Below are 22677 nucleotides of genomic sequence, written 5' to 3'. Positions count from 1 at the left end.
TCAAAGTATGACTGCAGGAGGCTCTTGAAATATACTTCTTTGGCATATTTTAAGCTGGTTATTCTGAGAAACTGCTGATACCGGAATAGCTCTGAAAAGCTCTCCTTTTGTAAAAAAGAAAGGCATTTATATCTTAAAAGAAAATCTACATTAGTAAAATGATCTATATTAAAAGAGGGCTGCTCCAGACAACTTTTATTATCTAAGAACTTTTTATCTACATAGCAAGACAATCTCTATTCACCAAATAGCTCCTCTCCTCACCCTCCCATAACTTGTGTTATCACCATCACCCAGAAGCTCCAAGCTCTTTTCCGTAGCTCAGGATGTTATACAGGCTTCAATCATCTGACCTTTCTTTGAGTCTCATATATTGTGGGACTCCTGAGTATACATATGTAATTAAATATGGGTTTTCCTCTGGTAATCTATTTTATGACTATTTAATTCATAGGCTATTTAATTCATAGCCCAGCCAAGGAAACTAGAAGGGTGGAGGGAAGCCATCTTTCCCTCCCCTATGGTTTAAAGAGTACAGAGTTTCTGGAGTAATGAAAAAGTTCTGGAAATAGATGGTGGTGATGGTTACACAATATTGTGAATCTACTTAATGCCACTGAATGGTACACTTATAAATGGTTAACATAGGAACTTATCCATTAGGTATATTTTACCACATTTTGTAAAATACAAAAACAGGCCGGGCATGGTGGCTCATGCCTGTAATCCCAGCACTTTGGGAGGCCGAGGTGGGTGGATCACGAGGTCAGGAGTTAGAGACCAATCTGGCCAACATAGTGAAACCCCATCTCTACTAAAAATATAAAAAATAGCCAGGTATGGTGGCGTGGCCTGTAATCCCAGCTACTCGGGAGGCTGAGGCGGGAGAATGGCGTGAACCCGGAAGGAGGAGGTTGCAGTGAGCCGAGATCGCACCATTGCACTCCAGCCTGGGCGACAGTGTGAGACTCCGTCTCAAAAACAAACAGATAAACAAACAAAAAACAAAGCAAAACAAACAAACAACAACAACAAAAAAACAAAGTGCTTAATACAGTACCTGGCACATTTGAAGTGCTCATAAATGTTACCTAGTATTGTTAAGTAATGTTATTCTTAGTTGTAATAATGTTTATAAAAGTTACTGTAATACGGTGTCCTCTGTACTTTCATGAAGGGGAGTAAAAGGGCCTGAAAGGCAGCAGAGCAAGAAACCCAAGTAGTTCCTTTGTCGGGGGAGGTGGGAGGTGGGCAGGAAAGGTGTGGCAAGAGAAGGGTTCGTTGGGGAGGCTTCCTTAAGCAGAAACCACATGAGCTGGGAGGCCTTGGCAAAGATACCTCTTCAGTCTGAGCCAGTTTCTCACCTCGGATCTGGGAAGTTGGTTTTAGTTTTGCTGTGCCTGGGACATGCCCCTGGCTCCAGGCCAGCGCAACAGGGGTACTACCTCCATCCTCCCTAATCTGAAGTCCTGCATCTGAGGCAAAGTTGAGGCAGGGCTCGAGGGGGGGCGGAAGGGCCCAGGCCCGGAGGCCACTGACCCTTCTCACCTTGCCCAACTGCTCAGTGGAGAAACCGCAGCCCAGCGAGGCCGCCCCAACTCCTCCGTGTCCTCTTTTCTACTCTATCCTACCCTCCCTTCCCTGCCCCAGCCGAGACGGTCAGGACCCTGGTGTCTGGTCTTCCCGCTTTGTGTCACTCTCTAGGGTACTTGACCAAATCCTCCGTTAGACCCTCTCTTCCCCCCTCTCCCCACCACAGCAAACCAACAAGGCTTAACCCCATCATCCCCTAACCCAATAGTACCTCTGTAGGGCTGGGGCTGGGGCTGGGCTGGCGGCCTTCAGAGGGGGTCTCGGGGGGAGGCATGGTGGGCTCCTGGGGCCGGGCGGGGTCCTGCTGGGGCCTCGGAGATCGGGCGGGTGCAGGCTCCATGGACCCCAGCTTAGTTTCGATTCTCGGTTTAGATCTTGGAGTGCGTGAAGAGAAGCTGAAGGGGAGGCGTGAGCCAGTTGGCTGAGCCCCTTGAGCTGTCCGAAAGGGGAGGTGCCGGCTCAGGGCCCGCCTCTGGAGAGGAAGTGAGACAGAAGCTGGGGGCGGTTCTAGGGGGCAGAGAGGCCGACTGTGGGTTTTAAAGACACGCCCAGAGCGGGGAGGAGGTAGAGGCAGGGAGCTGCAGACCTACCGCTGACTTACGGTAAAGCGGGAGAGGTAGGGCAGAGCTGCAGGGGGGCAACCCTGCTCCCGGCTTTGATCCATTCATCCGTTCACACTGGCACTGCTTCGTGCCACCTCCTGCCGGGAGCTGGGCGTACAAAGATGAGCCACACGCAGCCCCTGCTTTCTAAGAGCCGTAGATGTAATGGAAGAGCAAGCCTGCAAACGGAGACATTCTGGAAAGGAGAGCCCACAGCTGGGACCTGAAAAAGCAGTGGAAATTCACCAGGGATTTAGGGTTGTAGGTGGTGGGGTACAGGGGACACTTGAAACAGAAAAGATAGCTCTTGCAAAAGCCTGTTTGGGAACTAATTTTGGCCATTTTCAGATTTAAGAGGGAATTCATGAGAAATGATACCCAAGGAGTGTGCTAGGACAAGATCCTAGCTAAGGAGATTGAACCAGTTCTGTGAGTGATGGGAAGTTGGTGAAGGATTTGGAACCAGGGAACAACACGATCAGCTGTGCATGATGGGACAGTCACTCTGACAACCTAGGAGCAGGTGCCCTGGTCTAGGACAGTGGCTGTGGGATGCAGAGGAGGGACTTGATTCAGAGATCCTGGGAAGCCGGTGACTGGAGGTGAGGGAGCAGGATGATGCCTTGAGTGACAGCTGGAAAGGCTGGTGGATCTGAGGTGGTGGGGGCAGGAGGGAGGGGGAGAGCTGGAGAGCGGGTATGAAGAGGGTGAGGGGAGAGCCAGCTAGGTCTTCGCCAATGGAAAAGCATGTCAGACTCCCAGCTGGTAAGGGGAAAGGGGCACAGCTCCAGGTGACCTCACTGGGTCAGCGCCCCGGCTTCAAACTTAAACCATCGCAACCACTGTGCTGGCTCCTGTGTACCCATTCCGTACTCGGTTCCAACTTAGAAACAGACTAGAAAGGATGATGATAGGGCCTGGCTCTTGTAAACCTTACAGTCTGCAGGGTGGAGAGCAGGGGTTGGGCAGATACGCAACTTCCTAGGGACTGTAAGGCCTCAGGAGCCTGCCCTTCCCTCCAGCCTGGTCAGTACTCCCAGGCCTTTAGAGAATCAGTCCATGAAAGCCAAATATGGTGGGCAGCCATCTGCACAAGGGACCTGGAAGTGGGCTATGGCAGGATGGGGCTTCGGAGGCCAGAGGTGATTGGCTGATGAGGCAGAGCTGGGGAAGCTTTATTCATTTCTTTGCTTGCTTTGGAAGATAGCCTGCTCCCAGACTACCCCAAAGTCCTGTTGGAAGTTAACACTTCTCAAAGGAAATTCACGAGTTGCATTCAGGTTTTCTCAAGCCCTGGAGAGGCAAGTTAATTCCAGGTACCTGGATCAAGGGGCATGCTCTTTCTGGACCTGCAGGACTGAGGGCCTCACCTCTGTGGTGCTCTGGGGCCCCTGCCCTCATGTAGCTCTGTGCTATCCCCTTCTTCCTTACACTCCCATGCTCCCCGAAGTCTGCATGTGAAACTTCTTTCTTTTTGTGCCAAAGTTCAGGCCTTCCTACTCCACCTTGATCACGGTGACCTGGCTAGGCCATTACTTAACAAATAAGTATTGAGACCTGCCCTATGCCAGTCCCTGCTTGCTGGGCTGTGGGTTCACAAAGAGGAATAATTTGCAGACTATGTCCCAGAGAAACCCAAAGTCCAGATATGGCATGTCCTGCCTCCAGTGTGAGAGAAGGAGTGCTGAGAAGGCTGATATAGCATGTCCTTGATCCTGCAGAAGATTCGCTTCCTGTAAACCCTGATGAGATCTTGCTCTCTCGCTCCGACTGCAGTGCAGTGGCACGATCATAGCTCACTGCAGCCTCAAACTCCTGGACTCAAGAGATCCTCCCGCCTCAGCCTCCCAAGTGGCTGGGACCACAGGCAGGCATCCCACGCCAGGCTAATTTTTAAAAATGTTTTGTAGAGATGGGCTCTCACTATGTTGCTCAGGCTGGTCCTGAATTCCTGGCCTCAAGCGATCCTCCTGCCTGAGTCTCCCAAATTGATGGATTATAGGCGTGAGCCACCGTGCCCAGCTTCCCCTCCAGCTTTTCTAGGGCTGAGTAGGAGAAGAGGGGAGGAGGCGATGACCCCAGCGGGCTCCCAGGAACGCCGATCACACCCACTAGCCCTCGGCTGCAGTTCGGTCCTCCCAGCGCAGGGGGAGCCATGCGACGGCGGAAGCGGGCCCCGGCCGGCCTCCTCTTCCTGCGCCCGCGCCGCCGCGGGTGGCCGCGCGGGTGAAGCCGGAAGCAGCAGCCAGGAGGGCGGGGCCGCGTAGGGCCCACTGGCCAGGGAGGGCGCCGCGCGGAGGCGCGGGGCGTGTCTCCTGTCAAAAGCCATGCTCGGCAGGTCTGGGTACCGGGCGCTGCCCCTGGGGGATTTTGACCGCTTCCAGCAGTCGAGCTTCGGCTTTCTGGGCTCGCAGAAGGGCTGCTTGTCCCCGGAGCGGGGCGGCGTGGGGACAGGGGCCGGTGAGTGGCCGCCTGGCACGGCGGACCCGGGGGGGACCGGCCGGCAACCCCCAGGCCCGAATCTCTGCCTCCGAGGAGTCGGCCGGCCCGGTGCCGTCGCACCCTACGAGGGGGGACTGAGAAAGGGATACGATGTGGAGAGGGGGCTGGACCCGGCGCCTGGTGCTAGCGCCGATCCGCCCTCCCTAGGGTCATGGGGCTTTGGCCCCAGAGCCAGCCAGCGTTGCTCCTATCTTCCAAAACCTCACCTCACCACATTTGTCCTCGGCTGTTATCACCCTTTAGGCCTGGGAAGACGTTTCAGGTTTCTATTTCGCATAGAAGAAACCGAGGTCTAGGCAGAGGAGGCCACCAGCACCCTAAAGGCACCTGCTGCAGGGAAATGGAAGAATTTTCGCCCTAGGGGGCACCTCTAGAAGCCCGGGAACTAGGCATCTCCTGGATGTGCAGGCCAAAATGACAGGTCCTCAGCTGCCTGTTGGATCTGCCCTGCTTCTGTCTTGCCCTCAAAATCTTCTGTGGCTCCTTTGGCCTACAGGCCAGATCCCACGCTGTTCAGCCTAACCGCCTAACCTTGGATTTGATCCCTCCCTGGCCTTCCTGTCCTGAAAGCTCTCCCTATTCCAGAAGTCTCTTGAGAGGCCTGGTGGATCAGAGCCAGGCACAAAGTGGAGCTTCAGTGCTCTGGGGCTTAGCCCAGAGGGCAGGGCTTCCTGGAAGAATGGAGCAGGGCTCCCGACTGCTTCCTGTCCAGGGTTGGGAGGAAAGCGGCAAATAACCTCATCCCAGATTCTGGAGCTGTCTCGGCTTTGCTCCCAACTTGGGCTCCTGATTCTCCAGGGGCCAGGACATTTGGCTTGGATAAGCCTCATCTTTCTAGCCCTGCCCCTGACCCCGACCCCTAACAATTTTCTTGAATTGAAATAGGCAGGGTTTTTTTTTGTTTTTGTTTTTTGTTGTTTGTTGTTTTTTTGAGATGGAGTCTCGCTCTGTCCCCCAGGCTGGAGTGCAGTGGCGCCATCTCGTGAAATAGGCATTTTTTAATGGTCATTAAGGCATTAAAGTTGGGTGCAGAATAGAAAATAATAATCTAATTCCTCATCTATGGCTCCCGTTGATAAGCTATTTATGCTTTATCCCTGTAGGCTAAGGCATCATCTTCATAAGGACTCCTGGAAAGCACACTTCTGGGGCTGATAGTATAGGAGGAATGTGTTTTGCCAGCAGTATTCAGTGCATGTTTACAGATGCCCAGGTGCTCCTGGCTCCATGCCAGGTATGGGTAGGCAATGTAAATTAAACGAGAGGATTGACCCCTACTCAGTCCAGTGAGGAGAGCATCATCACGCGGACTGGATTCTGAGATTGAATGGCTGTTGCCTAGCAGAGAATAAGGCCTTGTGAGGGTTGTTGGACTTGGGACAAATGAGTGTTGATGTATGGGAGGAGGGAACAGACCCTAACTTGCAGCTGCCCAAAGATACGGGAATATTAGGCAAGGAGCCAGATTGAGAGCCCTGAGAAGGAAGGAGCCTCTCGAGGGGAAGGTGGGCGTAAGGTACACTTGCCCAAGTTCACTCCGCTTGGCAGCTGTCATGGCAGGTCCAGTTGACCACCTCTGCTCTCACCTGCAGATGCACCCCAGAGCTGGCCCTCCTGCCTCTGTCATGGCCTCATCAGTTTCCTGGGGTTCTTGCTGCTGTTGGTCACCTTCCCCATTTCCGGCTGGTTTGCCCTGAAGGTAAGGCTGGCTGGGTCAGCCCCCAGGGTGGTTGGGCCACACTGAGAGCTTTGGCATTGATGAATAAATTTGCCTATCCTCTGTCCCCTTGCCCTAAATATTACCCCTTTGTGTAATGGGCTAGGCAAGAACCATTCATTCACATTGGTCAGGGGAAGAAACTAAGGCTTGGGCTTGTCTAAAGTCATACTGGGAGCCAGTAGGGGGTAGAAGCAAGTCCCAAACTCCTAAGTCCTGGGATCTGGACACTGGCTTTAAGGTGCACGCAGATGTCTTTGCCAAATTATCTTCTCTTTGGGTTAGAATAAATTAGAAATGAAAACACCCAACTTAGCCCAGCTGGTAATGCATAATAGGAATTCAGGCCTCATTTTCCATAAGGGATGGTACAGTGGGAAAAGGATGAACCATGGAGCTATAGTTCAGCATCGCATGTGAAAGCTGGGGGAAGGTGGAAGCCCAAGGAGGCCTTGCCCTTTGTGTAGCCCTAGGCAACAGTCCCTCTCTAGAAAACCTCTGGGTTTGGTGTGGTCTGCAAGGGGGTCCTTAAATGGCCTTATATCCTAGTTCTAAAACTGCCACAGAAACAAATGCCATGTGACCTTGAACAGGTTTCTTTGCCTCTCTGGGCCTTCATTTCTCAATTTGGACATTACTACTTCTCTAGGAGGTCCAGGGACCTAAAGTTGACAAAGCCCTTTCCCCGGGGGTGCTGTTAGGGCAGCCCAGCCTTTTCTCCTAACTAATCCAAGGACAGACAGTTTCCTGGTATGAGTCATGTCTAACTTCAGACCACAGAGATGAAAAGTTTCTCTAAGGATCAAGTCAATACAGTGCAGTGGTTAAGACACATGGCCTTTGGAGTTATTCAGAACTGCATTCAAATCTTCACTATTTCACTTAGGGCTGTGCAATTTTTGAGCAAGTCACTTAGCTTCCCTGAGCCTTGGTTTTCTCATCTGGAAACAGTGCTAGGGATACCTAACTGTGACCCAGGTGAGGAGGAGAGAAGTGAGGAAGGGACCTAGGCAGACAGCATTGGCCAGCCTAGGCTGACCACTTTCAACTCTTTCCCTTGCCATTGTGGACAGATTGTGCCCACCTACGAGCGGATGATTGTGTTCCGCCTGGGCCGGATCCGCACCCCCCAGGGACCTGGCATGGTTCTGCTCTTGCCCTTCATTGACTCCTTTCAGAGGGTGGATCTGAGGACACGAGCCTTCAACGTCCCTCCCTGCAAGGTGAGGGGCTTCTCAGCTGCCTTGACAGAGGAATTGGGGGCCTGTCCAGAATGTACTGTGGTGCCAGGACCTCAGCCTGTGAGTCACCATCTGAGGGGGGAAGGGGGAAGAAGAGACCAGAAAATTGATGGAAGCTAGGAGGACATCCTTGCTTCATACACCTAACCCTACATACTTGGTGACACCATTTGCCCTTGAGGAGCTAGCTGCCAAGCAGGTGGTTCAAGCTGGGTGGCCCCAGTGGGCCTGACCTCCCTGCACCCCCAGCCCCTTGAGTGTCTCTCTCTCATGGCCTCCCCCAACAGCTGGCCTCTAAGGACGGGGCTGTGCTGTCCGTGGGAGCCGATGTCCAGTTTCGCATCTGGGACCCGGTGCTGTCGGTGATGACTGTGAAAGACCTGAACACAGCCACACGCATGACAGCCCAGAACGCCATGACCAAGGCCCTGCTCAAGAGGCCGCTGCGGGAGATCCAGATGGAGAAGCTCAAGATCAGCGACCAGCTTCTGGTAGGAAGCCCCTCACAAGACGGAGCTTGAGGGGTGGCACCGGCCTGGCTCCACCTGCCAGGTCACTTTGAGCAAAGAGTCAGACCACTCTGGGCCTCAGTTTATCATATGTCCCAATAGTGTAACCACCTTTGAAGAGCCAGTGCCTGGGTGGGGCCATGAGTTGAGGAATGGCAGGTGGGCGTAGACCATAATGATCTTGGGCAAACTTGTCCCTGAGAAGAGGAAGTGGCCCCGGCAGACATTCTTGGGGTCTGCCCCTTAGTTTTTACCCCTCACTGCTCTGCCGTGATGACACTGGCTTCTACAGCTCTCATTCCGGGCCTGACTCATGGGGCAGGCAGGTGGGTGACGGAGCAGGGACCCTCCCAGCCCAGTCACCTGCTGGGGAATTCCAGGCTCACCATGCAGCGTGTGCATGCTTGTGATTTTTGTTTCCTTGTTTGGAACAGAACAAAGGCACATGAGGACATTTGGATCTTTTTCCTGCCTCTTCTCCATGTGTATATTGGAGTTTGCCCTAAATCTCTTCTGCTACAAGATGGGGTAGAAATAAATACACATGCAGAGTTGTGTCCCCTGCAGCCACACTCAACTTGTGCTTCCTCTTGTGTCCTGACAGGGGAATGTAGGTGACATTTCTCCCCATTCCTCTTGGCTCTGCTTTGCCCTGGGGAATCAAGGTTAGAGGACAGGCGGGGGAATGGGATAAATGCCAGTCCTGGAGGTCCCACTGGAAGCAGCGAGGGGAAATTCCTGAGGAAATACTATTTGAGATCCTAACAGTAGCTCTTACGTGCTTAGCAGTTTATGGTTTACAAAGTCCTTTTGTCTGGCCCAGCATTTCTGAGCTTCACATTTTTTGCTGCAAGTCGGTACTACTGTTTTATTTTGGAGGGAGGAAGCCAAGGCTAAGAAATAATTTGACTTGCCTCTGAGAGCTATGGTCAAGGGCAGAGCTGAGCCATAGCTAGACCACCTGCCTCCATCCCACCATCCCCCCTCAATCCAGTGCTTGATCTAACACAACTCAGATAGCAAGTGGATAACAACTTTTATTCATAAAACCATGTCCCGTGTTAATTCACCTTTAGGAAGAGAAAACTGATCTCAGTCTTGTTGCACATTGTTTTGATGTGAGACAGGCAGTTTGGGGAGGTCAGTCCCACACCAGGATGTGAGAGTCCTTTAAGTCCCATTTCCCAGACTGAGTGAGCACCTGGTAGAGTGAGAGCTGTGCCTGTGGTTGAGACAGAACCTCAGGAGGTCCAGCACACCGCCCTCAGGCCCTGGTTCAGGCGTACACTTATTCACATGCCCCTTTTTGCCTGATTTTCTTCTAGAGAAATCAGAGTCCCCACCTCTCACCTGCTGGACCTTCCTTAGCCAGTTACCACTCCTTACCTGCCAGTGCTCCAGGCCAGCTGCCTCAGCCCTTCACTGCCCTCCTCCAGCCCCACCACTGCTCATTGCTCTCTGCAGCAGGCCTTGCCTCCTAACACTCAGGAGAAAAACTCTAGGATGAGCACTCTGCTTCCTCCAGTTTCACCCCTTCAAACCCACCTGCCTCTGTGCTGCTTTCCTGCCTCCTTGCCTTTCTGCCTCCCCTCTCTGAGGCTCATCCCTGTACTGCGCAGTGCTGTGGGCCCCCTGCTATCCCAGGATGCCTTCCCTCCACTCCATGCACTCTCTCTCTGTCACCTCTCCTTTCTGTGTAGAAATGTGCCCTCCCTTTGCCACAGTGCCCTCTAGCTCCCACTCCCTTTCTCCCCTTTTCTTCTGCAAGACTTTCATCCATGCTCCCAGCCCCTGCCCCTACATCCTTCATCCTGGCCTCCTTGGGCTCCCAAGACAGCGCTGGCCAACATCACAGTGACCTCCCACATGCCAGCCCAGTGGGCACCTCTCAGCCCTTCCCTTACATCACCTGGTGGCAGCATTTGACATGGTCGACCCAGCCCCCAGCCCCCAGAACCCCCTGCACTTCCTCCTTCCCTGTCATCCCTGGTTACTGCCACTTATTCTCCTGCCCTTGAGTTTCCAGGGTTTCATCACTGGCCTCTTCTCATCTGTGACCTCCCTGGGAGAGCTCATCCATCTGGGCTGTCTGCTGCCTGTGGATGCTGATTATTCACAATGTCCTGCCCTAGCCCTGATGCTTCTGTACCCTGGGCCATTTCTCCAGCTGCCTACTGGACAGTTGACTGCCCCACAGACACCTCAAGCTTACAGTAGTAAAAAAAAAAAAAAAAAAGTTGCCATCCCTCCCTTCCCACCCCCGTGTGTCCTCTCTAGTGAATGCCACACTCATCCATTCAGGAGCCTGACTCCTCCCCACTCCCGCCCCCTCTCATATCATTGCACACATCGAGGCAGCCCCGAGCCTGGTGCTTGCACTTCTCTAGTGCCCTGTTGTGGCTCAGTACAGTTGATAGAGGCATGCCTCCCTCAGTGGATCTTGGCTTCACAGCTCCCCTCCACCCTCGCCAGAGCTGCATCATTCCTTGGCTGTATTTTGAAACAATGTCTTCCTTGGTCTCCATCCCTCCCCTCAGCCCCCTATAATCCAGCATCCACAGCAGCCAGGAGGATCTTGCCTTAAAGCAAGTCTGCTGTGTCACCTCCCTGCTCAAACTCCTCCCTGGGGCTCTTTGTTGCCTCAGAATAAATCAAAGTAAGCAGAAACACCCCACCTCTGACCCCTCAGCTGTCTCCAGTCCTCAGCCGACATGTGAGGGTCCAGCTAAATGGAACTCTGGTTCCTCGCAGCTCCACGAACATGCCAGGTTTTCTTGTCTGGGGTTTTGCACATGCTGTTCCTGTTGCCTGGAAGGGTCCTCCTCCACCTGAGGACTCCCTCCTGCTGGCACCACCCTCCTCTGCTGGGGGCTCACCACAGGCCTTGCTTCTGTCTTGGCACTTACCACAGCTGAACGGTCATTGCCCTCTGCCTGTGTTCCCAGGCTAGGAGCATCTCAAGGGCGGTGTGGTGCCTCCATGTCCATGCACGGCCACACAGTCTGCCCAAAGAAGGTGCTCAGGAAAGGTTTGTTGACTTAATTACATTTCTCCCCACACTGTCCTCCAGCTGGAGATCAACGATGTGACCAGGGCCTGGGGGCTGGAGGTAGACCGCGTGGAGCTGGCGGTGGAGGCCGTGCTCCAGCCGCCCCAGGACAGCCCAGCTGGGCCCAACCTGGACAGCACCCTCCAGCAGCTGGCCCTGCACTTCCTGGGAGGAAGCATGAACTCAATGGCAGGAGGTGCCCCGTCCCCAGGGCCAGGTGAGGAGCCCTGGGGAGGAGAGCGGGGGTGTTTACCAGCTTGGGGCCAGCACAGACTTTGCTCACTATCCCAGCAGCTCTGTGCAGTACACACCCTGCACAGATGTTCAGCCCACACTGACCACAGCCAAGGCAGTGAGAGGAGGCCAGGTGTCTGAGTGTGTAGAGGCCATTGGCAGCCTCCATGGGAGGAGGCGACATCACCAGAAGGGCAGCTGGAAAGAATTTTATATCTGAGGCTGGAGTAGTTTAGAAACTGAGTTTGCGGTTTAGGCTGAAAACTCAGGGGCACCTTTCTGGTAGAGGAGGAAGTTGAACAGAGGCCTGAAGGGGATCTAAGAGGAAACTGCCACAAAAGGTGCAGAGGCCACAGTGAGTGGTCCTGACCTTGGCAACACGATGACCTCCTCTCTGCCTCCTTCCCCAACCCTGTTGGCCACCCCCAGCAGACACCGTGGAGATGGTGAGTGAAGTTGAGCCACCTGCCCCTCAAGTTGGTGCCAGGTCCAGTCCGAAGCAGCCTCTGGCGGAGGGGCTACTGACTGCTCTACAGCCCTTCCTGTCTGAGGCCCTGGTCAGCCAAGTCGGGGCCTGCTACCAGTTCAATGTGGTCCTGCCCAGCGGCACCCAAAGCGCCTACTTCCTGGACCTCACTACAGGTGCCGCTGCCCTCCTTGCCTCTCCTTCCCATCCAGCTTGCTAGGTTTCTTGTTACCTACCCCAGTGGTGCTCTCGTAGACTGCCCCCTGCTTCTGCCAATAATTTGGGGTGAACCCATGGCAGGCAGGGGCTCAGACACCATTTCCAGGCATTAACTATGCCCTGGTCTCCCCGCCATCCGCAGGACAATGCAGCCAGGCTTCCAATACCAAGAGGCCTGCCCGTGTTACAGGCCTGCTGCCTGTCAGGCTCTGTGCCAAGTACTTTTTGTACATTATCTCACCCACTTCTCACCATGAGCCTATGCTTTAGGAATTGTCATCTCTAAAGGAATTATCATCACAGATTTGGAAACTGAGGATCCAAGAGTTCACACAGCCAATAAGACTCAAACCCAGGGTATTAGAACCCAAACTCTTAACCAGTACTCTCCTCCCAATGGGAAATGCCAGCCCCTCCCACCCCCATAGCTCTCCTTCACGTTCCTCCATTCCCCTACTGACACTCGGTTTTCTTTTGCCCCACAGGACGAGGAAGAGTGGGACACGGGGTGCCTGATGGCATCCCTGATGTGGTGGTGGAGATGGCCGAGGCAGACCTGCGGGCCCTGCTATGCAGAGAGCTGCGGCCCCTGGGGGCCTACATGAGCGGACGGCTGAAGGTGAAGGGCGACCTGGCTGTGGCCATGAAGTTGGAGGCTGTCCTCAGGGCCTTGAAGTAGCAGCCTTGGCTGACTTTCCAGAGCCCAGTCCCAAGCCTGGCACCAAGCCCGAGGGGCCTCTTGGAGGAGGAGGTGTTCATCTGCACCACAGAGAGTTGAGGCCCTAACAAATTTCAGGCCCAGCCAAGAGCCCATGAATGGAGGCTGCAGGAGGCTGAGTCCGGCTGCCATGCACATCTCCCCTACAGTGGTTCTCTGGACAAGGCTTTGTCCATCCCGGTCCCCAGCGGAGTGCCCAGCGCTGAGCTGGGTGCACGGTGTGATTCCAGGAGGAGAGCCAGGCCTGCCCTGCCCTGCCCTGCTGGCTTCCTGACTGGAGAGACAGGACCCACAGAAACAGCCTGACAGCAGCTGGTTTGGTCCTTGTGTGAGGGACCAAGCATGTGGCCCAGGCTCTAAGCTCTGCGGGGATTGGAGAGGGATGGGGAGGGAAGGGAAGGCAGCTCCAAGAAGAGGTCCCTGTGGCGAAGTTACCTGGGGATCCTGGCTGGCCCACCTTCCTGGCTGCAGTCCAGGCCCGTGCTGGCGGGATTGGGCATGGGAAGGAGCAGGGCCTGCTGCTTCCCTGGCGCTGCTCCCAAAGATTTCTGACTCATCTGCCAGCTCCGTCCTGCATGCCTGGCGAGCTGGGGCCCAGGGCAGCATGAAGGAGAGCCCTGCGTTCTGTGCTTCTTACCAGAGGTTTGCAAGCCTCAGACAAATAAATGTGGTGTTTACAATGTATAAAAGAGAAGAAGCCAAGCGGGGCTCCTGGGGGCATGGGGTGGGCTAGGAGGGTCCACAAGGTCCCTGCTGCCAGCCCAGGCAGGGATTGACATCCTGGTGGCTGACACAGACAGACCCTCACAATATTTGAAGCTCCTTCTCCTGAGTGTCTCAAAGCCCCTGGAAGCAGGGGTGGGGCTGGGTGGGGAGTTCTGTTCCTCTTTGTAGTGGGATACAGGTTCACCAGGAAAGGAAGGCATGAGTGTGCCAGAGTGTCCTGCAAACACTGAGGGGCAGGTGGGGTGGTCATATCCCATTCAAGAAAGGAGTTGGGGCCACCGTCAGCTTCCCCTCCTGGTACACTCTGTCACTGCTTCTCCGCTGGCTGACGGGAAGGAAACAGTCATCGAGGTCTGGCCCCAGGCCCAGCCCAGCCCTGCTTTCTGCTCCAGTACTCTCGCCCAAACCCCAGGGGCCCCAGAGAAGGGGGCCTGTGACTTCTTGTGTCCTAAGAAAGGAATCTTACTCCTTGGAGAGACTTCTGGGAAAAACAAAACCACAAAAATCAAAGCCTCCCCTTAAGAACAGCCCCCAGCCTGTCCTGTGGCACCGCAACTTCCCTCTCCCCCCAGGGGTCTCTGCCCTTCCTGGGTGCCTGGCTCTGTCTTGTTTGCTGTCTGTCCCTGCCTTTGCCAGACACTGCCTTGTCCCGCCTCCTGGAGGTCCTCCACATTGCCTGAGGCACCTCCCTAAAGCCCAGCACAGACCCCTCTGTCACTGCCATGGCCATTGAGGTTCAGGTTTCCAGGGCCCCTTCCTAGAGTCCCAGGCTGCTGCACCTGCTGTTGCCCCTTTGCCTACTTGGAGGCCTCTCATGGGCCCTCCCAGGGCTTTCTAGCTGAGGCTGTCTGTTCCAAAGCCTGCCCTCCAATCCCCGCAGCCACACTGTGGCCACCCTTTGAGGCCCAGTGAGACTTGTCCTCTGTGCCCTTGCCTGGCTCTCTGCACCCATTCCACATTGTGTGTTTCTGCTCCTTGCATATATGGCTGCCCTCCCTGCTGGACTGGGAGCTTCCCGCATCATCATTCACCTGTGGATTCCTTCCATTGCTATTACACAGTATATGAAGGGCTGCCCAGGAAACCCCAGGCATCTTCACCATGAAAGCTGGCACGGCCCCTTGGCTGGGGTAGGGCTGGAGGGTAGGGAAGACAGGAAAAATGAGATCACAACTTAGGGGAAACTCAAACTCTTCTTTGTGAGCATGGGAAGATCAACATAACGTTTAGGGGAAACCAAAACTTTTCTGGATGTCTGTGTGGGTGGAGAGTAAGGCCTGCCCCTGCCATGAATCCCCACCCTGTGGAGGGGAGCTCGATCCTCGGCCAGCACTCCAGGACTACAGAGGACTGAGCAGACCCTGCAGTCCACAGGGGAGGAAGGACAAGGGCCACCTAAAGGGTTGGTGTGAAGAGGGAGGAGGAGGGTGTGTGTCAATCAGAGAAGGCTTTCCTGAGGAGGTGATGTCCTCCACATCCCAGCTACCAAGTAGGTGGACAATAAGAAGAGATGGGGAAAATCATTCAGCAGAGGAGAAGTCCCTGCAAGGGCACAGCTGGAAGAGGCAGTCAGGCAACTGGGCTTCGGGGAACTAGAACCTGAAGTACCAGACAGGTTGTGTGCGGGCATTTGAGGGGCAGGGTATAGAAATAGTAACCATTACTGTGTGCCAAATATGTCCTTATACCGGACTAGACACTTCTTATTATATTTTTCTTCAAGATAACCTGGTGAATAATGATAATAGTTTAAGTATCCTAGTTAATATATTAATATATAATGTGTTATTTTGATGTTATTGAAAAGTATTTTATTTTTTTTTGAAACAAGAGTCTTACTCTGTCGCCCATGTTAGAGTACAGTACAATCTCAGCTCACTGCAACCTCTACCTCCCGGATTCAAGTGATTCTCCTGCCTCAGACACCTGAGTAGCCAGGATTATAGGCGCATACCACCACACCTGGTTAATTTTTGTATTTTTAGTAGAGATGGGATTTCACCATGTTGACCAGGCTGGTCTCGAACTCCTGACCTCAAGTGATCTGCCTGCCTAGGCCTCCCAAAGTGCTGGGATTATAGGTGTGAGCCACCGCACCTGGCCTTATTTTTAAGCATTAAAAAAAAAATTTTTTTAGACCGTCTTGCTCTATCACCCAGGCTGGAGTGCAGTGGCATGATCATAGCTCACTGTAGCCTTGAACTCTGGGGCTCAAGCGATCCTCTTGCCTCAGCTTCCTGAGTAGCTGGGACCACAGGTTGTGCCACCACAACCCGCTAATTTTTAAAATCTCTTTTGTAGAGATAAGGATGTCTCCCCATGTTGCTCAGGCTGGTCTTGAACTCCTGGGCTCGCAGGATCCTCCCACCACAGCCTCCCAAAGTGCTGGGATTACAGGTGTGAGCCACTGTACCCAGCCAATATTTAAATTTTGGTTGGCTAAACATTTAAAAAGATAGGAAAGCATATTATGAAAATTCTCCCTCCACACATATTTCCCATGCCTTCTCCCATCCCCTGCGATTAGTTTCTTGGTAATTCTTCCTGAAGGTTTTGTTTTTTTAAAAAATATATATGCAAGAAAATCCAAATATGTATCTTCTGGGTTTTTGTTGTTCCTGTTTTTATACAAATGGCAACATAGAAACACAATGTTGCCTTTTTCACTTAACATTACCCACTGAGGATCTTTCCATGTTACCACAGACAGCCTTTCCCTGTGCTTTCTTGTACTTACATAGGATTCCACAGTACGGATGTATCATAAATTATTCAACCTGTTGTGGACCGATAGACATTTTGATTATTTCTTGTGTTTTGCTATTTTAAATACTTTTGCAATGAATAACCTTTAACATGTGCTATTTGTGGTAGAGTTTATCTATAAGATAAAATCCTAGAAGTGGAATTGCTAAATCAAAGCATTTATAATTTAGTAAATATTGCCAGAATACCTTCTCTGGGGATTATACCAATTTACACTCCCATTGTCAGTGGTGTTTTTTTCTCATAGTCATGTCAATACACTGTGTTATTAAACTTTTGGGTCTTTTGACATTCTGGAAAGTGAAAATTTGTATCTCAGTGTAATTTTTTTGTTTATTGTTCAAGTTATTTTTTTGTTTTTTGTTTGTTTGTTTTGAGACAGGGTCTCACTCTGTCTCCCAGGCTGGAGTGCAGTGCAGTGATTGTGGCTCACTGCAGCCTCAACCTCCCAGGCTTAAAGGATCACCATGCCTGGCTTTTTTTTTTTTTTTTTTTTTTTTTGTAGAGACAGGACCTTCTCAAGCTGGTCTCTAACTCCTGGCCTCAAGTGATCCTCCCACCTGGCCCCGGCCCGCTAACTGCTAGGATTACAGGCATGAGCCATCTAGCCCAGCCTGTTTATTGTCCAATTGTTTATTGCTTTGTAAGTCTTGGATTTCTAGCTCCAGCAAAGAACAGGGTTTGGTTTGGTTTGGTTTCTCTTCCCCTAGCATTTACATATTTTTTAAAGGTGTAATTTACATACAACAAACACCCTTTTAAAATGTATTATTTGGCTGGCTTGCGCCTCTAATCCCAGCACTTTGGGAGGCCGAGGCAGGTGGATCACCTGAGGTCAGGAGTTTGAGACCAGCCTGACCGATATGGTGAAACCCCATCTCTACTAAAAATACAAAATTTAGCCAGGCATGGTGGTACACAGCTGTAGTCCCAGCTACTCGGGAGGCTGAGACAGGAGAATTGCTTGAACCCAGGAGGTGGAAGTTGCAGTGAGTTGAGATCATGCCACTGCACTTTAGCCTGGGCAACAGAGTGAGACTCCATCTCAAAATTAAAAAAATAAAGATAAAATAAAAATAAAATGTGTCATCTGAGGTGCTTTGACAAATGTGAACACCTGAGTAACCACCACCCCCTACAATCAAATACAAAACATTCCCATCCACTCACAAAGTTCTCCACGTCACTTCCCGTCAGTGCTTGCCACCTCCAGCTTTGAGCAGCCACTGACCTTTCCATAACCGCTGATCACATTTCACTTTTCTAGCATTTCATATGAATGAAATGAGTGCACAGTACTCTTCTGTCTAGCTTTTTCCCCCTCACTGTAATGGTTTTGAGAGTAATACATGTTATTCTGTGTATCTGTAGTTTGTTGTATTGCCAACACATTCCATTGTCTAGATAGAGGCACAATGTATTCATTCATCCATTGATGAACATTTGAGTAGTTTTCAGGTTTGGTTATTAAATAAAGCTCCTCCAGACATCTGTGTACAAGTCTTTGTTTGGACATATATTTTCATCTGGGTAAATACCTAGAATTGCTGGATTGAAAAACTGTCAAACATTTCCAACGTGGTCCTGTCAACATGCGGTATAGTCAGTCTTTTAAACTTTAGCCACTCTAACAGGTGTGACTGACAATGTTGAGCCACTTTTAATTTGCTTATTGGGCACGTGTCTTCTTTTGTGAACTATCTGTTCAATATTTTGCTTATTTAAGAAATGGGCTATTAATATTGTTCAGCTTTAAAAGTTCTTAGTATAGCTGGATGCAGTGACACATGCCTGTATTCCCAGGTACTTGGGAGGCTAAGGGAGGATCAGTTGAGCCCAGAAGTTCGAGGCCAGCCTGGACAACACAGCAAGACCTGATCTCTTAAAAGAAGAAGAAAGAAAGAAAAAAGAGAGAGAGAGACTCTCGATATGTTGCCTAGGCTGAGTGCAGAGGCACAATCCTGGCTCACTGCAGCCTCAACCTCCTGGGCTCAAGCAATCCTCCCCACTCAGCCTCCCAAGTAGTTGGCATTATAGGTATACATTACCAAACCTGGCTAATTTTTATATTTTTTGTAGAAACAAGGTTTTGCCACATTGCCCAGGCTGGTCTCAAACACCTGAGCTCAAGTTATATACCTGCCTTGGCCTCTCAAAGTGCTGGAATTATAGGCATGAGACACCTTGCCTGACCTGTGATCCATTTTCGAATTAATTTTTGTATATGGTGTGAAGTAAAAGTTGACGTTCTTTTTTTTCATGGTGATATCCAATCGTTCCAGCACTTTTTGTTTAAAGGTATCTTTTCCCCATTGAATTACCTAGAAACCTTTTCATTTGCTTTTGTGTTATTTTGAGTGAGGTTGAGCATCTTCTAATATGTTTAAGAGCCATGTGTCTCCTTTTCTACAAACTGTTATTTTATCTACTTTGTTCATTTTTCTAGTGCTGGTTGTTTCTATTTCTGTTTTTGACATTTGGGAGCTCTTTAAATATTAGGAAGATTAGCCATTTTTGATATGAGCTGTAAATTTTTCACCCAATTTGTTGGTTTGCATTTTGTCTTTGCTTATAATGTTTTCTCATGAAATTTTAAAAATGTATTTGAATTGATAAATATTTTATGACTTCTGGATTTTGAGTCATAAGTAAAAAAAACCTCCATTCTGAGATCATAACAGAATTTAATGTAATCTCTTTTATTTTTTACTTGTAAAATTGTAAACTCATTTGGAATTTAAATAAGTATAAAGTATAAAATATTGATCCCCCTTTTTTCAACACCATGAATTTTTTGTGTTGAGGTCTATAGTGGGGCTTTCTGCTCTGTTCCATTGGGCTAATGTTTATCCATTCTCTAGGACCACTTTAATTATTGGGGTGCCATAAAATGTTAAATATCTATAGGAGTAATTCTTTTCAATGCTTCTTAAGAAAGACCTTCTGCCTTTTTTTGTTTTAAGAGACAGAGTCTTGCTATGTTGCCCAGGCTGGAGTGTAGTGGCTATTCACAGGTGTGATCATAGCTTACTGCAGCCTCAAATTCCTGGGTTCAAGTGATCCTCCTACCTTGGCCTCCCAAGTAGCTGGGACTACAGATGCAAGCCACTTACCATGGCTGACTAGTGTTTGTTTTTTCAATGAACTTTAGAATTACCTGGTGTAGTTTTTTAAAAAGAATATTGTCAGTGTCTTTATCTGACTAGTGTTTGTTTTTTCAATGAACTTTAGAATGACCTGGTGTAGTTTTTTAAAAAGGATATTGTCAGTATCTTTATTGGGATTATATTAAATGTGTCAAGTAACTCATAGAAAATTGTAATCTTTGGCCAAGCATGGTGGCCCAGGCCTGTAATCCCAGCACTTTGGGAGGCTGAGGCAGGTGGATCACGAGGTTAAGAGATTGAGACCATTCTGGCCAACATGGGTAAAACTCCGTCTTTACTAAAAATACGAAAATTAGCTGGGCGTGGTGGCATGCACCTGTAGTCCCAGCTACTTGAGAGGCTGAGGCAGGAGAATCGCTTGCATCCGGGAGTTGGAGGTTGCAGTGAGCCGAGATTGAGTCACTGCACTCCACCCAGCCCAGCAACAGAGCGAGACTCCATCTCAAGAAAAAAAAAAAAAAAAAGAAAATGACAATCTTTATGATATTGAGTCTTCCTATCCTTGAACATGGTGTGTTTTGATGTCTTTTGTGTCCTTTAGAAGTTTTGAAATGTCCTTTATATCGTCTGAACATTTATTCTTAGGTACTTTATCCTTTTTGGTACTACTATAAATGGAATATTTCTTCCACTATATTATCTGAACAGAATACAATTTGTTGCTCTTTAGTGATTTTGTTTCTCTGTGTATGAGCAGAAAACAAACTCAATTTCTCCTACTATACTCCAGAAACACACTTCTGATACCACATGTGTGGGGTTCCCCCACCCACCCATATCAAGCAAGGAGCCAGTTCTGCAGTGGCCACCAGCTGGGTGTTCTTAATTCAATTCCAACACTATCTACCTGGAGATAGCGTCAGATCCCAGTCCCACAAGACCGTCCCCCACTTCCAGTGCCAATTACAAGCCCCAGGTTGTATTACCTGTACTTCCGGCCAACTGGCTATAAATCAGGATTCTCATGACCCTCTTCTTGGGTTTAATTTGCTAGAGCACCTCACAGAATGCAGGGAAGCATTTGCTTACGTTTAGCAGTTTATCATAAAGCATATTTTAAAGGATACAAATGAAAAGCCAGATGAAGAGATAAATGGGGCACACTCTGGAAGGGCCTCAAATACAAAAGCTTCCATCCCCGAATACAAAATCTTCCATACAAGACCACCTTCCTGGGAAACCCCTGAACTCAGTCGTTACGGGTTTTTATGGCGATTTCATTATGTAGGCATGATCAATTACATCATTGGCCATTGGTGATCAACCTTCAGTTCCTCTCTCCTCCCCGAAGGTGGAGGGTGGGGCTCTGAGCAGATGGTTGGTTCCCCTGGCAAGCAGCCATCCATCCTGTGGTTATAAACGTTAAGCTCAGTTGTGGCTCCAAGCAACAAGCCCTTCTTTCACTTTTTTTTTTTTTGAGATGGAGTTTCGCTCTGTTGCCCAGGCTGGAGTGCAGTGGCGATCTCAGCTCACTGCAACCTCTGCCTCCCGAGTTCATGCAATTCTCCTCCTCAGCCTCCTGAGCAGCTGGGATTACAGGTATGCACCACCTCGCCCACCTAATTTTTGTATTTTTAGTAGAGACAGGGTTTCACCATGTTGGTCAGGCTGGTCTCGAACTCCTGACCTCGTGATCTGCCACCTTGGCCTCCCAAAGTGCCGGGATTACAAACGTGAGCCACTCCGCCCGGCCCATCTTTCACCTTTATGCTTACTCTGGAGCTGCTCCAGAGCTGTTTCAAGAACAAACGATGAAAGGCCAAATATTTTAAGGAAAGATACTCTTATCACACTCTAGTCTCCTAGGAAATTACAATGGTTATATGGGCTGTCAGCCAGGAACTATAGACAAAAAACAAATAGATATATCACACTAACTTCTATAAAACAGAATGAGCGTCTTCATGGGGCTGAGCAGAGGACGCAGGTTTTACAGACAGAATAAGCTGAAGAAACCAGAAACAAAAAACAAAGAATGGATCGGTCATTTCAAAATTACTTCCTTAGTAAGGCAAGAACAGAGAAACAGAACAATTGAAAAATAACTGGTGGCCAGGTGTGCGGGCTCACACCTGTAAGCCCAGCACTTTGGGAATCCGAGGCAGGTGGATCACGAGGTCAGATTGAGACCATCTTGGTTAACACAGTGAAACCCCATCTCTACTAAAAATACAAAAAAAATTAGCCAGGCGTGGTGGTTGGCGGCTGTAGTCCCAGCTACTTGGAAGGCTGAGAAGGGAAGATTTGCACCCAGTGTGTTTCGGGAATTGATGGGTTCTTGGTCTCACTAACTTCAAGAATGAAGCCGCGGACGCTCGTGGTAAGTGTTATAGTTTTTAAGCGCGGCCTGTCCAGAGTCTGTTCCTTTTTATGTTCAGATGTGTGCGGAGTTTCTTCCCACTGGTCGGTTTGTGGTCTCGCGGGCTCAGTACCGAAGCCACAAACCTTCCCAGTGAGTGTTACAGCTCTTAAGGCGGCGCGTCTGGAGTTTTTTCTTCTTCCCGGTGGGTTCGTGGTCTCGCTAGCTTCAGGAGTGAAGCTACAGACTTTCGCGGTTGAGTGTTACAGCTCATAAAGGCAGCGTGGACCCAAACGGTGAGCAACAACAAGATTTATCGGAGAGTGAAAGAACAAAACTTCCCCCCAACGTGCAACTGAGCCTCAGCAGGTTGTCACTGCCCGCTTGGGCAAGCCTGCTTTTATTCTCTTATCTGGCCCCACCCACATCCTGCTGATTGGTCCATTTTACAGAGAGCTGATTGGTCCGTTTTGACAGGGTGCTGATTGGTGCGTTTACAGTCCCTGAGCTAGGCACGAAAGTTCTCCATGTCCCCACTAGATTAGTTAGATACAGAGTGTAGACACAAAAGTTCTCCAAGTCCCCAGCAGAGTAGGTAGATACAGAGTGTCAATTGGTGCATTCACAAACCCTGAGCTAGACACAGGGTGCTGATTGGTGTGTTTACAAACCTTGAGCTAGATACAGAGTGCCGATTGGTGTATTTACAATCCCTTAGCTAGACATAAAGGTTCTCCAAGTCCCCAACAGACTCAGGAGCCCAGTTGGCTTCACCCAGTGGATCCCACACGGGGGCTGTAGGTGGAACTGCCTGCCAGTCCCGCGCCGTGTGCCTGCACTCCTCAGTCCTTGGGTGGTCGATGGGATTG

General features: G+C 50.4%; 2 protein-coding genes across 34 annotated transcripts in view; one reads left to right on the top strand and one right to left on the bottom strand.

The window, feature by feature from the left end:
- PML (PML nuclear body scaffold) overlaps positions 1-2077 on the bottom strand; it is a 59252-nt gene extending 57175 nt beyond the window's left edge. For 23 of the 26 annotated variants that reach the window (XR_010151331.1, XR_010151332.1, XR_010151333.1 and 20 more), the window contains exon 1: positions 1805-2072. Coding sequence is in view for 22 of the 26 variants with exons in the window: in XM_016927058.4 (XP_016782547.3) it covers positions 1805-1933 (129 nt within the window). In the remaining 4 variants the exon portion in view is untranslated. Of the gene's footprint in view, positions 1-1804 lie in introns of all 26 variants that reach the window. The other 3 variants (XM_009429008.4, XM_009429007.5, NM_001042435.1) reach the window with 3 other exon arrangements.
- A 46-nt stretch (positions 2078-2123) lies between these two features.
- Positions 2124-13539, top strand: STOML1 (stomatin like 1). 8 transcript variants are annotated; one of them, XM_063794193.1, is made up of 7 exons: positions 2124-2195; positions 6290-6396; positions 7488-7637; positions 7943-8146; positions 11235-11430; positions 11880-12089; positions 12618-13539. In XM_063794193.1, the coding sequence occupies exons 3-7, from the start codon at positions 7509-7511 to the stop codon at positions 12809-12811; spliced, it is 933 nt and encodes a 310-aa protein (XP_063650263.1). In that variant the 5' UTR covers positions 2124-2195; positions 6290-6396; positions 7488-7508; the 3' UTR covers positions 12812-13539. The 8 variants fall into 8 exon arrangements, with proteins under 8 accessions (XP_063650263.1, XP_016782670.2, XP_001175190.3 ...); XM_016927181.4 differs by having other exon boundaries at positions 11877-12089; XM_001175189.8 differs by lacking the exon at positions 2124-2195 and adding an exon at positions 4403-4655 and having other exon boundaries at positions 11877-12089.
- Positions 13540-22677: the final 9138 nt, after the last annotated feature.

This window comes from Pan troglodytes, chromosome 16 (assembly GCF_028858775.2).
Source record: "Pan troglodytes isolate AG18354 chromosome 16, NHGRI_mPanTro3-v2.0_pri, whole genome shotgun sequence".
In the NCBI taxonomy this organism is placed as follows: Eukaryota; Metazoa; Chordata; class Mammalia; order Primates; family Hominidae; genus Pan; species Pan troglodytes.
This window is presented reverse-complemented; position numbering and strand designations above follow the sequence as displayed.

Coding starts and splice junctions, on each gene's coding strand:
- STOML1 (XM_001175189.8), top strand. CDS start 4,523: ATGCTCGGCAGGTCTGGGTACCGGGCGCTGCCCCTGGGGGATTTTGAC. Junction 8,147..11,234: donor AGATCAGCGACCAGCTTCTG/GTAGGAAGCCCC, acceptor ACTGTCCTCCAG/CTGGAGATCAACGATGTGAC. Junction 12,090..12,617: donor CTTCCTGGACCTCACTACAG/GTGCCGCTGCCC, acceptor TTTGCCCCACAG/GACGAGGAAGAGTGGGACAC.